General features: G+C 31.2%; 2 protein-coding genes across 11 annotated transcripts in view; one reads left to right on the top strand and one right to left on the bottom strand.

Annotated features, from left to right (window-relative positions):
• The window catches only part of LOC143057650 (tyrosine-protein phosphatase non-receptor type 11-like), a 54690-nt gene that overhangs the window by 30052 nt on the left and 9843 nt on the right, over positions 1-14795 (bottom strand). For 4 of the 6 annotated variants that reach the window (XM_076231001.1, XM_076231002.1, XM_076230999.1 and 1 more), the window contains exons 1-3: positions 11211-11435; positions 4720-4842; positions 1078-1272 (exon numbers count right to left, since the gene is read on the bottom strand). In XM_076231001.1, coding sequence (XP_076087116.1) covers positions 1078-1272; positions 4720-4842; positions 11211-11290 — 398 coding nt within the window. In that variant the 5' untranslated portion in view covers positions 11291-11435. Of the gene's footprint in view, positions 1-1077; positions 1273-4719; positions 4843-7663; positions 7794-11210; positions 11436-14795 lie in introns of those variants that run through there. The other 2 variants (XM_076231003.1, XM_076231004.1) reach the window with 2 other exon arrangements.
• LOC143057651 (uncharacterized) overlaps positions 8264-14795 on the top strand; it is a 32713-nt gene continuing 26181 nt past the window's right edge. The window contains exon 1 of one of the 5 annotated variants that reach the window (XM_076231007.1): positions 8264-8357. In XM_076231007.1, coding sequence (XP_076087122.1) covers positions 8355-8357 — 3 coding nt within the window. In that variant the 5' untranslated portion in view covers positions 8264-8354. Of the gene's footprint in view, positions 8358-11463; positions 11582-11864; positions 12004-14234; positions 14327-14795 lie in introns of those variants that run through there. The other 4 variants (XM_076231006.1, XM_076231011.1, XM_076231009.1 and 1 more) reach the window with 4 other exon arrangements.

Raw genomic sequence — 14795 nt, forward strand, 5'->3', positions numbered from 1 at the left:
ACAATATCAAGGTTTGGTACCAACAGAGTCAGGTTGGATAAATAGAGATTAATACATGGCCTTTTCCATATCAGGCTGGGTATCATCCCGAGACCCCCATATCAGCCTGAGACGGAGTCGAGGTGCTGATATGGGTCGAGGGATGATACCCCGGCAGGCTGATATGGAAAAGGCCATGTATTAATCGCTTTATATATACTTCCGACAATAGTTTTATGTAAGGCAAATAAACTAATGCAATACCTAAAACAGTCAAACACTTTATAAAGAAAATTAAAATTATGAATCAAATATACTATAGTTGTCCAACAACAGCATCATTAACTCCTTATATATTTATGGTAACATTTCCTATAGAGGCATTTTGAAACATTGAAAATTTGGAAGAGTTTTACGATCATTACTACTCCATGTTTGTTGTACTATAAAATGATTCATAATTGTCAATGGCATTTGTTAGCAAGTACTAAACTATCCCCACAAAAGTTCCTGTAAATTTTGACGTCGTCATAAAAAACATCTGACGTCACAATGGAAAAGTAAACAACCGATACCGGAAACACCGGAAGTAACTTGCACGAGAGGCACTATTATGGGTTTTGTGCACGAGATGCACCTGATATGGGTTATCAGCCCGGTCGGGAAATTATGGCTTGTGTACTTCCGCTCATTACACATATGCAAAAGCTATCATATCAATGCTAAGTATATGATAAATCTGCATAATCAATTAGAATTACACAATAAAACTATATACGTTTTTTTAAGGATTTTGCACCTAATAATTTCAATCGTCCTTAGATCATGTAGATCATGTTGATTTGAAATTGAAATGACGCACGATTTTGTTTTTTTTATGCCGTTTCAGGAAGTTCTTCTTCATAAACTTTTCCTCATGGTACAGACTAATGCTGAATCATAAAATTTTACTGATAAATATAATGTGACCTTGATAGTGCCATTAGTGTGACCTTGGTAGTACCTTTGTTAATATTGTTTTCAAATAGTTTATTCCATTCCTTGTTTTTTCTAACCAACCAAAAAGGAAAGATTTTTGTATATATTTGTAATAGTTACCTTTCTGTTGTGGGATCTTCAGAATTTAAAGGATATTTAAGTTCAATAACAACTCCATTTTTCTCCTTGAGTTGACCTTGATTTTCCATATAATATTGCACAAGTTCAGCGAGGGTGGCAAACTTTTCCCCTCCATACAAATCATAATATTCTCCATTGTTCTGGATTTTTATGTGTGTTACTTCATTGTTCCTTCTGAAATTAAAATAAACTATCAACATATATTAGACTAAAAACAATTTGTTGATGATTGCTACACATCCAGCATCAAATATCACATGCATATTCAGTTGGATTGATTGTTGATTGGTGTGTAACATGTCTTTTATCACTATTGTGTTATTTGGTGGCATTCAGTTTTTATTGGTAGAGGAAGCTATTCAGTTGGATACCATAATAATAAATAATGATACATATAGTTACCATTATGTATAGCATTTGGTTACATTAAAATTATAATCGTTATAATTTTTGTATCAAAGTAATAAATAGCTTTCATTTATAAATAATAACATTTTTGTTATCCAATGTTTGAGACATGATAGACAAACTTTTATATTCTAGAATTTTCGCGATGTTTTTCTGTTTCAAAGGGATTTAACAAATTTTACTGCATCATATAGAAATGTTGAATATCAAAATTCGTGGTCTGAACTGCATTTCAAACATGTTTTTTTTAAGGAAATACAAAATGAAAACCTAACATTTTTCTTAGCTGCTTGATTGTAATCTATAATAATTACCAAAATTGAGCATGCACTACTAGGTACAGTACATTATCAGGAAATCAGTACAAGTTTGTAACATCTCAGCTGAGTTAATCAGATACATGTACTTGGAAACTTCCAGTGGTGGTAATTATAACTTATTCTAAAGGGCCTTAAGGTCATAAACTTTACAAATTTTATACTATCACTACAAATTTTAAGTATTAATATATAAAAAAATATTTTTAAGATTTCCTCAATTTGAGTAAAATAAGAATTTTAAGGTTTCCTCAACTTGAGCAATGCTGTGCATGTTATGTGAAGTACTAGGTGTTTTTATTTTATATTTCTAAAGTACAAGTCAAGTTTATTTCCCTAGCTTTCATGTGATGATATACATATTCTTAAGCCATTTTACTTCCTGCTTTACAACAAATCTTATTCTATCATACTTTATATAATCATGATAATTTGAAACCATAATGGTTTATTATTTAGGAGAATGATGTAATTCACTTCAACTTAAGCTCTATTGAAGAAAAGGTTAACCTTTACCATAGGAAATAATGTTGTTTGTTTGTATATATGTATATAGATTTAATTGTGTAAAATAAATGCAATCAAATTTATAACTAAAAAAAATAAAAAGTGAGGCTCCTGGGAGTCCATAGCACTCCACATAATCATGATAATGTTAAAAAATAAAGAATGAAACACAAATATAATATACCATTTAAAAGACATTACTGATGCATTTTGTTTTATAAAAGGGTTTTTGATTGAAGGGGATTTGAGGTACATTCATGTAAATCTTATTATCTATTATAATTCTATTATAGCCTACCATATATAAATGTTTTATGGAGATTTAAACCTTTTTCAGGGTAAATATAGGCAGTTTGACAATAACCTATACAGGAAGTTGATAAAATGGACTGATAAAACTTGCTGTGGTGAATTTAGGTCATATACACAATGATATACTGATCTTTAAATTATCAATACACAAAATCAAAATATAAAAATATAAATCTTGTTCAATTGGCTATTGTTACAATTATCACATCAATGTTAAGTAATGATACCATCACAAAAATACTTTTTTTTGTCAAATAAAATAAGTTTTCTTAAATATATTTTTCATGTTTGTTTTTGTTCTTACATCTATCATGTCTATTTAACATGTTTAAAAAGCCAAAAAACTTGTATTGTATGAAATAGGAAGGTTTACTCTTCATTTGCATAAACAAAAAATTATTACGTCACACGAAGGCAGAACCGAAATCTTGTCACTTTTATTTACATCATGTGTATACATTGCAATGTTTTGACACATTTTTTGCAATAAATAAATAATTTGATCCATTTCTACAGGCTCATATTTGTGGAAAACATTTCCTGTGCAAACCTTCACATGTGTTTTCTCCTACATTTTCTTCCACAATCTTTGTTTCTAAGGTATTATTTCCTGGGTAAATCTATGGCCCTTATCTTATATCTAGTAACATCATATTAGTTATGCACATTGTCACTTTTCTAGGAACACCATAAATTGAGTTGCATGTCTGCCAAATATTTGTTGAGTATGTTTATAATATTGTGAAACTCATTCAAAGTTTGTGAGAAAACCTAATTCTGGTTGAGTAGGTTGAATTGTGTGAAATTCTTTCTATGTTTGAAAGAATCACCCAGTATTGATTGAGTAGGCTGTGTGAAACTCTGTCTTGGGTGTGTTGGTAAAAACTAATTACTTGTAACATTTTTACATACTTAGCAAAGCTTGCTCCTTGAAAACAGGAACTCTGGAGGATTAGTTTACTTTTCCTTTCGTTTTTAAATGGGTTTTATTATATTTTGTTTTTAACAATTTTCATATATTTTTTGGTTTCTTTGTCATAAAACTTCCATCCAGACATTTAACAAAATCCGAAAAAATCAGATATTAGTAATATTTAATTTAGTATGAAAACATTGAACACTGCATTGATATAGACACGCTAAATGTGTTCATGGTGAATAGTCAAATCTTATGGGACTATAACAACTGCTTGTCACAATTCTGGGTACAACCTCAGCAATAAACATCATATTCAATGGTGAAATGGAACGCACTTAACAATAAAGGTAAATCCATTTTTGATTGATTGATTGATGTGTTTCAAAGCCTTTAATAAGTGCCACATGGGCTATTTCGTGGCGGCGAGTTTTTATTGGTGGAGGAAACCAGCTGAGTGCTCAGAGAAAACAACTATATATATATATAACCTTTGATCATAGGAAAACTGACAATCCTAGCCAATTAAGATTGGAGTTGAGTGCCCCATCACCGGCAGGTGTAATACCACCAAATCATGGTACGTCACATCCGGTTGTATACGCAAGTAGGTCTAAAAAAATATTCCCTTGAATTTGACAGTTGTAGGTTAAATTAATCCTACATTTTATTGCAGTAAAAACATTTCTGTGTCATAAACATATGTCTTAGGTATTTCAAAACACCATTATTTTTTATTTGAGATTTCTATTGAAAATTTTGTAATCTTGAGGTTACATGGTGACTAAACCTTGTACACAGATAAATTAAGGGGAGGAATTTGATTGGTTAGCTTTCAATGATGGTTATTTTCTTATATGCAATGAAATGTTATGTGAAATTTTTTCTGTAGTACTGGACAGGATAAAATTTTACTCATGCCAAGTATTTCTTTATTTGAAACAAAGATAAATTCTGCACATTTTTTTGAAAAGTGCAAATTTAACAAAGACTAATAGGGGAAAATCAATGGTGGTATTACACCTGCAGAGTTTGAACTCACAACCTCAGTATTGACTGGTTAGCGATTACAGTAGTAAAACTACATAGACCCCTTGGCCACCTAGCCCCCAATCTATTTTTGAACACACTTATACATTGTATGTTGATATATATACAAACCTGACAGATAGTGTGAAATCATTTGGTGTACTACTACTGTGTCTGGCCAGGAAACTCCCGTCATAACCTCTCTCCTTCAATAGTTCCTCAGCCTTTATCCCACTTATGTTAGGATGGAACCATCTGAAATAAACAATATACTGATTTATAACTATGCTGCTTCGGTATGTATGGTATGAGGTAACTGCCTTTATCACTTAATGGGCTGAACAAAACATTATGTGTTTTTGTTTCAAATATTTACAGGGACGGAACATTGATTAATAATATGTTAATAACTTATTATCTGTCAGTTTGGTTCCATATGTCAAAATAAGACCCATAATTAAATGGCTTGCTGAACAATGAATAAATAGACCTCATTGTAATCATGTGCATGAAAATGATTTCACTCTCTCTGAGAACTATTTATATTGAAACAAATAGTTGATAGCATTGTTTCTTTGTTTGGTTTTAATGCAAAAATTAGTTCCACTTGAAACTCTTCCCGACCTAGTTTTAGATGGAAGGCTTGTCAGTGTCTTTCATGTATATGTATATGTTTGAATATAAATCATGTGTCCATTAATATCCTTTTCCTTCTGTTTCAACGCAAAAAAATTTACTTACATGTACATGTTCTGGACCATATGAGTATTTGGACCATACACGTATGGTCATGACCATATATATGGGTATATACTCATATGGTCCGACCGTACGCGTATGGTCGGGGTAATTAACACTCTGTTACAGTTTACTTTAAATACTTCTAAACTCTTAATTCATATGGAATGACCGTTCCTCGAAAATATGCTATCATATACATGTAGGTCATTTTTTGATCATATCATAATAAACATGATAAAGAGATTACTAATGGAAAATAAGAAGCTTCACATAGTTAATTTTACCACCTAGTTAAAACTATAATAAACAGATTTTATACCGATGTCCATTACCAATTTGTTATTACGAGTGAATAGCAATATGTCGACTTGAGTTGAAAAGATAACTTCCAAACATTTTTCAATAAACTACACAAGTAGTCACAGACACTGGAAAAAATGACTGGAAAGGAACATATTTTATTTAAGTTGTTTTGTGAATATGGTGTATTGTAGTCATATTCACGATATTTAAAATCTAGAGCTTCCTAAACACCGTAGATACATCGGAATAACCCAAAACCTCTGCATCACTACACGCAGCTGCAACGAAGGCGATCTTTTCTTTTGCAAACAAAAGGTGTAACTGAAAAGTATCGTGCACAACCATATGACGTGCAAATGCGAAAAGTTATGTTACTGTGTGGAAGTAAATATCACCATGCATAAGCCTACATGCAAGAATGTAATAAGCAATGAAAATTAACTTTGGCATCAATATCTAATTTTAACGTAGCCTTTAAATTAATACGTTGTCATTTAACCATCATTGTTTTTTTTTTAGATAAAGTTTATTGTACTATTATTGAAACGTTTGTAATGCATATTTGAAAAAAAATACCTATATGGTCAAAATACTCATATGGTCCGGCCCGTTAATAACCATACAAGTATATACTCGTATGGTCCGTACGCATATGGTCATGACCATACGTGTATGGTCTAAATACTCGTATGGTCAAGAACATACACGCATAGAATAAGATTAAGAATAGAAATTGGTGAAATGTCAAAAAGACAACAACCCAACCAATTATACTATCATGCTAATTAGTATTTATAGAATGGAATTCATATTGGTTGCATATAAATAATTCAAATAAACTTTCTAAAGTGTACATTCTCCTTTTAAACCTGTAATTATTATTCCTATTTTCAACTTGCTCCAAGTTTCTGAATAATTAAGGAAGTTCTATTGTTTTTCAAAGAACCTTTTGTATACTAAAATAACTATGGACTTGCTCACCTTTTACTTATTATAGTGTTATGTAACACCAGTGTCATGTGCCAACAATCAGGTTTATTGCATTGTAAAAAATCTTTAAAAAAAATTTATTTGAATACAATAGACATACATTTGTATCTATTACATGTAGTAACTTTTCTCTTAATTTTGGTGATTCACTAGAAATGTTTACACCCATGGCCATAAATTGGTATCCCAGTAATTGAATTAAAGCCTTTAAAATGGCATACTACCAAATCAACAGTAAATAAAAATTATGTCTCTGATATAAGAGTCCCCTGACTGTTCTTTTTTTTTCTTTAATTTTAACAGAAAAAGAACAGTCAGGGGACTCTTATATCATAGACATATTATATATTGTTCATGTGATTTTATAGACACTTGTAAACCCAAGTATATATATAAATTTAGTTCTGAAGTGGTAGTATAGTCATATATACATGGCAATAATATGACAACCATCTTAGGTTTTTAATTCACCAGTGAAATAAACAATTTAACTCCATGTGACTGTATCTATATATAGATAAAAGCGGATTGATACAGAAGTTGTCTGGACATACAGTCTCCGTAGTAACAATAGTTTTAAATTGTGCTAAAAAATACATGTAGAGACAGAAAGTCCAATTTACAAAATTACTTTAATCATGCCATGTTCAAATAGCAAATTCTTAATAAGCTAATTCATTTGTTTAGTACATGTATATATTTTATGTTTATGCTGTTTGTGAAATCTGCAGGAGAAAGACACTGTATATAAAGACATGCATACATATCCAAGTAATTTTTTTTTTTCCATTAGAAAGTTGATATGTAAAACTTCTTGTAGGCCTTAATAAATATGTAACTAAGTTATTCATAAATGTAAAAAAACACCATCATATCAATCCAAAAATATGCATATTGTCTGTCAAACATGACCACGAACGAGGAAGTAAAATAATAATAAAGTCAACAATACCATCGTCCACAGACATCATCCTTCAAATCTAATATAAAAGATGATTCAAAAATACAAAATCTATGGAAATATATGTTATTAAATACCCACTTTTTTTGTTCCACCATCCTAGCTATCTTAGATGACCTGTTTGTGGACATTTTGAAGCAGGAAGTTATATGTGAACTAGACAATTTAAACCTAGATCATTTAAATATACAGTACTCTACTTGGGTGAGGTAACAAAGGGAGATTTCAATCAGGAACCTTTATGTGTCAAATGTTCAACTTCAATATCAAAGAGCAACAATATATACATGAATATATAAACATATTTTTTGTGCACTTTAATAATACACAATATACATATAATTTACGCACATGCATAGAATGATATACATTGTACATTTGTATATCTCTACATAAAAATAAAAAAATATTTTTTGAATATATCTGGTATATACTAAACAGTAAACATGGTAAATAGTCAAAACAAAAACCGCTCATACAATTAGCAAATATAATTACAAGGTTCTGGGAGGGTCAAAATAGAAATAACAATGTCAGAATGTTGACACATTTTTGTAATTTGTCAGTACTATTGTGAATTATGATTTATTGTCACTCATTTTACTGATATTATCAATTTAGACTTTGATACAAAATCCATTTGTATACATTTACATACATGACATACAGGTTCATGTAAATCAAAAGTTTTAACTGCACAACCTCTTAAAATCAAATTCTAAAAGGAGTCAATTGTTCTAATTTGAATTTATCCAAACAGATTGAAGTGAATATGGTGAGTAAAAATTCTTTGAATGCAAGGCTAAGAAAGTCCAAAAATAATCTCATCAGTATATCCTCAGGGTTACCAGGGTACCATGCCTCAGAATAGACCAAATTTGTGACAAAAAAACAGGTACATGTAGTGGATCAATAATATATAACACAATCACAAGGTGAGCAAGGTGAGCAAGGTGAGCAAGACATTTATCAACTTGTATGGAACCATCCACTCCACCCCACCCCAAATTTTTTTTAATAAACTAATACTATTAATACTAATACTTATATTTTTATTTTTCTATATAATCATACTTGGGGAAATTGCAAGCAAATCAACAGAATTTCTGACAGAACATTTACAAAGTAGACCTCTTGAGATTGTTCATGGTGTGTCAGTAATTCTACTGGGAGTATATTTATAATCTGTATTCATTATATAAATTAAAAAAAGGTAATTTTACTTCCTGTTCCTTATCTGACTTATATCAATAAAAGGTATACAAATGTCAAAAGCTGATTTACTTAGGGCTGTTAACATGGTAAATAAATATAAAATGTAGATAACAAAAAAATTCACCAGTATAGCATACATATAAATGTCAATACAAAGTAGCTGTTGTACAGGCAGGGGGTCTTAATATATTGTACATGTTTATGCAAGAATATCTTCCTTTTAGACATTGGCATAAATACATGGAAATGGTATTAAAGTGTTTAAAAACTCTGAATTCTAACTGTATGATTAATGTCATTACCGGTATTGCGAGATGTATGCATTTTCCCCCAAAACCCACCCTGAGTGGACATGACAGATTTGGCAAGTTCCAACAATTGGAGGAATTTTTAAACTTATTTTTATTTTGCATTCAAAATAGTTATACAACTGTATAAGAAGGGAATAACTTCTGACATTTATGAAAACCAGCATTGAGTGAATTTTGATGATGCATTTTTTTATCTGCAAAAACATTTAAGAGGATGTGTGGGGACTGGAACTTGAGTTAATTTCTTTCTTTTTTTAGAAGTTTTTCCTTATCATATGTCAATGATTAGAACACTTAATGACAAGTAAACTTTTAATCTTCTCGTCAACAAGTACAACTTAAAGGTTTGCTTCCCTCTTTAGGGATTACCACTTGATATCTACTTTTCTTGACCTAATTTGAAAATGAATAAGGGCAATAACTTGCAAATTACTATAATAAGAATGCCCCATACATGACATTTAGGATTGAAAACTGAGATTGTTTTCTTTAAAACTTAACTAATGGTATTCCTTTATTTTGTTCCACAATGACAGCCATCTTTGATGACAAACAGTTTACTTCCTTCACTTTTATTGTCAGTTTGTTGGTATTTCAAACATCTATCAACTAACTTGGCTAATCATGGCCAGGTAGTTGGTGGAAAAAAGTAGGAGTAACAAAAGTGAACCACCAGCCTTCAACAGGAAACCCATAAATTCTTTAAACAAAGAACCCAGAACTTGAATCCCTTATTAAATGAGCTTAGAGTATCATGATTATACTATAGTAGATGACTGATAAAAAAGAAACCCTATACTCTTCAAAACACACAAATGTGATAAAAAGGATCAAGAAACCAAATCCTCTTTTTAATACCTAAATGACTTATAAAACAGAGAAACCCATAATCTTTTAAACACCTAAAGGAATGATAAAACAGTGAAAACCCATAGACCTCTTTAAACACCTAAACCACTGGGGAAAAAAAAAAACAGACAGAGAACCCCAAACGTCTTTTTAACACATAAATGAATTTAAACACCTAAATAACAGTTCAAACACCTAAATGACCAAAAACAGGGAAACCCATACCTCTTCTTGAAACACCAAAATAAATTTAAACACCTAAATAACAGTTCAAACACCTAAATGACCAAAAACAGGGAAACTCATACCTCTTCTAAACACCTAAATAACAGTTCAAACACCTAAATGACCAAAAACAGGGAAACTCATACCTCTTCTAAACACCTAAATAACAGTTCAAACACCTAAATGACCAAAAACAGGGAAACTCATACCTCTTCTAAACACCAAAATAAATTTAAACACCTAAATAACAGTTCAAACACCTAAATGACCAAAAACAGGGAAACTCATACCTCTTCTAAACACCAAAATAAATTTAAACACCTAAATAGCAGTTCAAACATGTACACCTAAATGAATGATGAAACAGGGAAACCCATACCTTTTTTAAACACCTACATGTAAATGACAGATAAAACAGAGGAACCCCCATCTTGTTTAAACTCATACATTTTTGTACATGATTGAAAAAACTTAGTGAGAGAAACCCATACCTCTTTTCAAGACCTAAATAAATGACAAAACAGAGAAACACATAAATCTTTAAACACCTACATGAATGATTAAACAAAGGAATGCATACCCCTTTTAAACATCTTAATCAAATGACAGATTTAACAGAGAAACGGTTCAAACCCATTATATATATATGGACATACCTCTTTAAAACATTAAGCGACTGATTAAAGAGAAACCCATACCCGTTAGTCTCTTTAAATCTCCTGGAAACAAATTAGTGAGAGAAAACCCATACCACTTTTATACACCTAAATGACTGACAAAACGTTAACAGAGAAACCCACACCTCTTTTAAACACCTAAGGAACGATAAAACAGAGAAAGCAAATGATAACTTGTACGCTTTTTACATATTCTCTTTGTTTGCTGGGATGGATATGTACATATTTAAAAAAGAAAACTTTACTGTTTATAAGTAAAAAGTAAAGTTTTATTAAAATGTTAATGAGTCACTTGTCTAAACAATCCACAAGTTGAACACTTGTCTTCAAGAGTTGTAACAACAGACCTACCTTCTTTGTTGGATAATTCTTGATATCCGGCCTTTAGCTTCATCAGTAATCCTATCTACAACCATGCCACTGGCTGACATGTTAACACTGACAACTTTTAACAAACTAAGTTTTTAGAGATGTTGTTTTCCAGTAATCACGTTCATTTCCTTTGATTATTGATAAAGAGGAAACTTGCTTATAGCCAAACACTTCACGATCATTATGACTTATTTCCCCTTTTGAAAAAAAAATATATTTATAAAAATTTGTACACAAAGTTCACTTGAAGTTTGATTGAATTGAAGATTATATGTTCGGTACAAAGATAAAGCTGGCAAACCAGGCATGAAACATTTTATTTCCTGGTCTTTTCATGGTAAGAAAATCAGGTAACAATATATCAATATTTACATAGTCGTTATATTCTCATTTTGATATCTTTCACTTTTACAGTTATAATATTGTCATTTCTTGTCATTTCTGTCCAGTATTTCAAAGATATGTACATGTATCAATCGATTGTCAACGCTTCAGATTTCCACTATTTTACAAAAAAAACTTTTCTGCCTCAGACTCTATTCATTACATGAAAAGCCAGTCTATCCATTAAATGCACATCTCACTACCTGTAAACATGGTAAGTACTACATGTAATTCTTAATGCTGAAGTTTAATCTTTAACAATCTTGGCAAACAGAAAGTAAGGATGGATATGAATAAAGAGATAAGTCCTGTAACACAGACGCACATGTACCGTGGCCAATACACAACAAAATAAATTTAACACAGTCAGCATATAAGTAATTTCAAGGTATGTTAGTATCTAAATGTATGTAGATATATATATATATAATTATGTATGTAACAAAATCCAGGTAAGCTTTGTCAAATTGCATTAAATCCTTCAAGTTTTATCCAAATCTATTAACAACAACAAATCTAATTTCACAACTTGTAATAAACAAAACCCCAAATCTTTTTAAAATACACATCTAAACCATTTTAACAGGAAGTAAAGGTATACATAAGTACATTGTACAACTTTATAAAATCACAGTTCAATAAGCTAGGACAATATTATAAAAACTGGGAGGATTTAAATCTCTTCATCATGTTCATGACTACATTACAATTTTACACCTCTTAATATGTACATTGTAAAGTCTATTATCTTCAAAGTGTAAACTTGTTACCATTCATTTTAATTGGGCATTTATCATTTACCATTTATGTATATGGTGTGAAACAATGGATAAACAAGGAAACAAATAGTTACATGGATATATATACTTTCCATCTTGAATCCCCCCAAAAAAAACAGATACAAACATTATATATATATGGAGTAATTTTCATCAAAATAAGCACTAAAACATTGCAACTCAATAATCAATTGAATTCATATTCATGTGACTTTCAATTTAACCCTTTAAATCATTTTTGTAAATAGAGAAAGTGAAACAAGAGCAAGATATTTGGTGGACTGATTCTATTCACAAAATACTAATTTTTGTATCTATAGGTAAAAAAAAAGATGGTTATATTTTTCTAATCTAAAATATAACTGACCTAGACAAATCTAATTGCACGTGCTGGCTACTCTATTTATACTAATGTTCATATCTGTAAAGCTGAGGCAAAGCCTCAGGCCAATACAGCTGGCCTCGGACCAATAATCAGGTCAATACAGCTGGCCTCGGACCAATAACAAGGCCAATACAGCTGGCCTCGGACCAATAACAAGGCCAATACAGAAATACAACAGTTAATAATATCATAATATAAAGCACTATCTAACTTTTCAATTACATGAAGGTTGTAAATTTTCTTGAAAGTATCTAAGTTCTCCCAAGGACGTATGTTAGTTAAACCTCCTTGGTTCCCCCGAGTCCTTAACATTTTTTTTTAAACAATTCCATAAGGCCACGCTTAAAAATATTTTGGTTTGCCCAAACCCTACCGAAAGGTTGAGACATTGGGTAGGGAGGCCTTTTTTTTTATTTCGACAAAGAGAAATTGAAGTGTCATATTTTTTTAAGTCATGCCGATCTGATTAAAAAAAAACACTTTTTCAAATCCAGGCAATATCTTTCTTGGTATGAATAAATTTTATAATTCCTTATTGGAAGATTTTAAATACACAGAAGTAGTATACCTAAAATGACAAAGTTATTTTTCATTTACCTGTGTATATTATGAAACCGTTTTTTTTTCAAGTGATTATTTTCTAAGGGTTGTTAAATATTTTGGGGTGGTGTCTTGCCATGGCTTTGTTTGGACTTGTTTGTTTGCTTTTTTGGCCTTGAGTGTTTGTCCCTAATAATTTTATTAACTGTGTGTTTGCATTCAGGTATCGCAGATCAGATTTATTTGTTCATGGTGTGTTAATTTACGTTTTTTGATTGAGCTAAGCCTTCCAATTAAGGAATAACAGTACTGTAGTTGAAGAGTTGCCACTGTCAATTGTAGATTTGACGGTTGCAAATGCAGTTTTACTGGCGACGCATAGTGGAGACAGTAAAACGGAGGTTGCGACCGTCAAATCAAAATTGACGGTGTCAACTCTTCAACTACAGTACTGTTATTCCGATTCTGATGCATTACAAAAAGAAAAAAATATGATAAAACTTGAAAAATTGTCTAAGTTTGACAAATAGAAAAAAATTCGTGAAACTTCATGAATGCTTTTGGCACAAAGACATCATGGCTAAACCTGAGGTCATACAAGTCATACAAATGAAAACTTACAAACTGGAGGTTATTATGTTACATGTACGCTTCAAATTCGGATAAAATTACATTAAAACGGCGAATTGGAGGTAGGTGTTGTTTTATTTTCGATTATTTAGTAGTAATCGAACATTTGTTGATTCAACCAATTTAAAATGGTGGGTCCCTCCTTAGTTACGCCTGGTCAACTGTGGATTTGACTGCAACTTTAAGCCAATGTCAATGAAAAAAATTGTTACGTCCAAATTGCATTAGAATTGATATTTTATCGTGTGTTTTTCTATGTTGTGATGTTATACATTTGTACCATTGTTTCAGAAAAGGGGAGAAGGTTTGGTACCATTAAAATGTTTAATAACCCTGGAAATGTTTGCACCTGTCCTAATTCAGGAATCTGATGTACAGTAAGTTGTCGTTTGTTTATGATATTTATAAGTGTTTCTCGTTTTTTTAAATAGATCAGACCGTTGGTTTTCCCGTTTGAATGGTTTTACACTAGTAATTTTGGGGCCCTTTAAATTTATAGCTTGTTGTTCAGTGTGAGCCAAGGCTCCGTGTTAAAGGCCGTACCTTGACCTATACTGGTTTACTTTTGTGGATTGTTATTTGGATGGAGAATTGTCTCATTGGCACGCATACCACATCTTCCTATATCTAATAAAAGATTTTGACTAGGCAGCTCTTTTCTGGGTAGGTAGGGTTAGGGCAAACAAACATATTCTTTTTTATGGCCTAACAAGTACATGTACAACTTGAACATGTGCAAAAGCAGCATGATGTGTACAATCTTTCTGAGAAGTCTAAGGGTTGAAAACTGTATGAGAAGTCTAAGGGTTGTAAACTGTATGAGAAGTCTAAGGGTTGAAAACTGTA

This window comes from Mytilus galloprovincialis, chromosome 13 (assembly GCF_965363235.1).
Source record: "Mytilus galloprovincialis chromosome 13, xbMytGall1.hap1.1, whole genome shotgun sequence".
Lineage (NCBI taxonomy): Eukaryota > Metazoa > Mollusca > Bivalvia > Mytilida > Mytilidae > Mytilus > Mytilus galloprovincialis.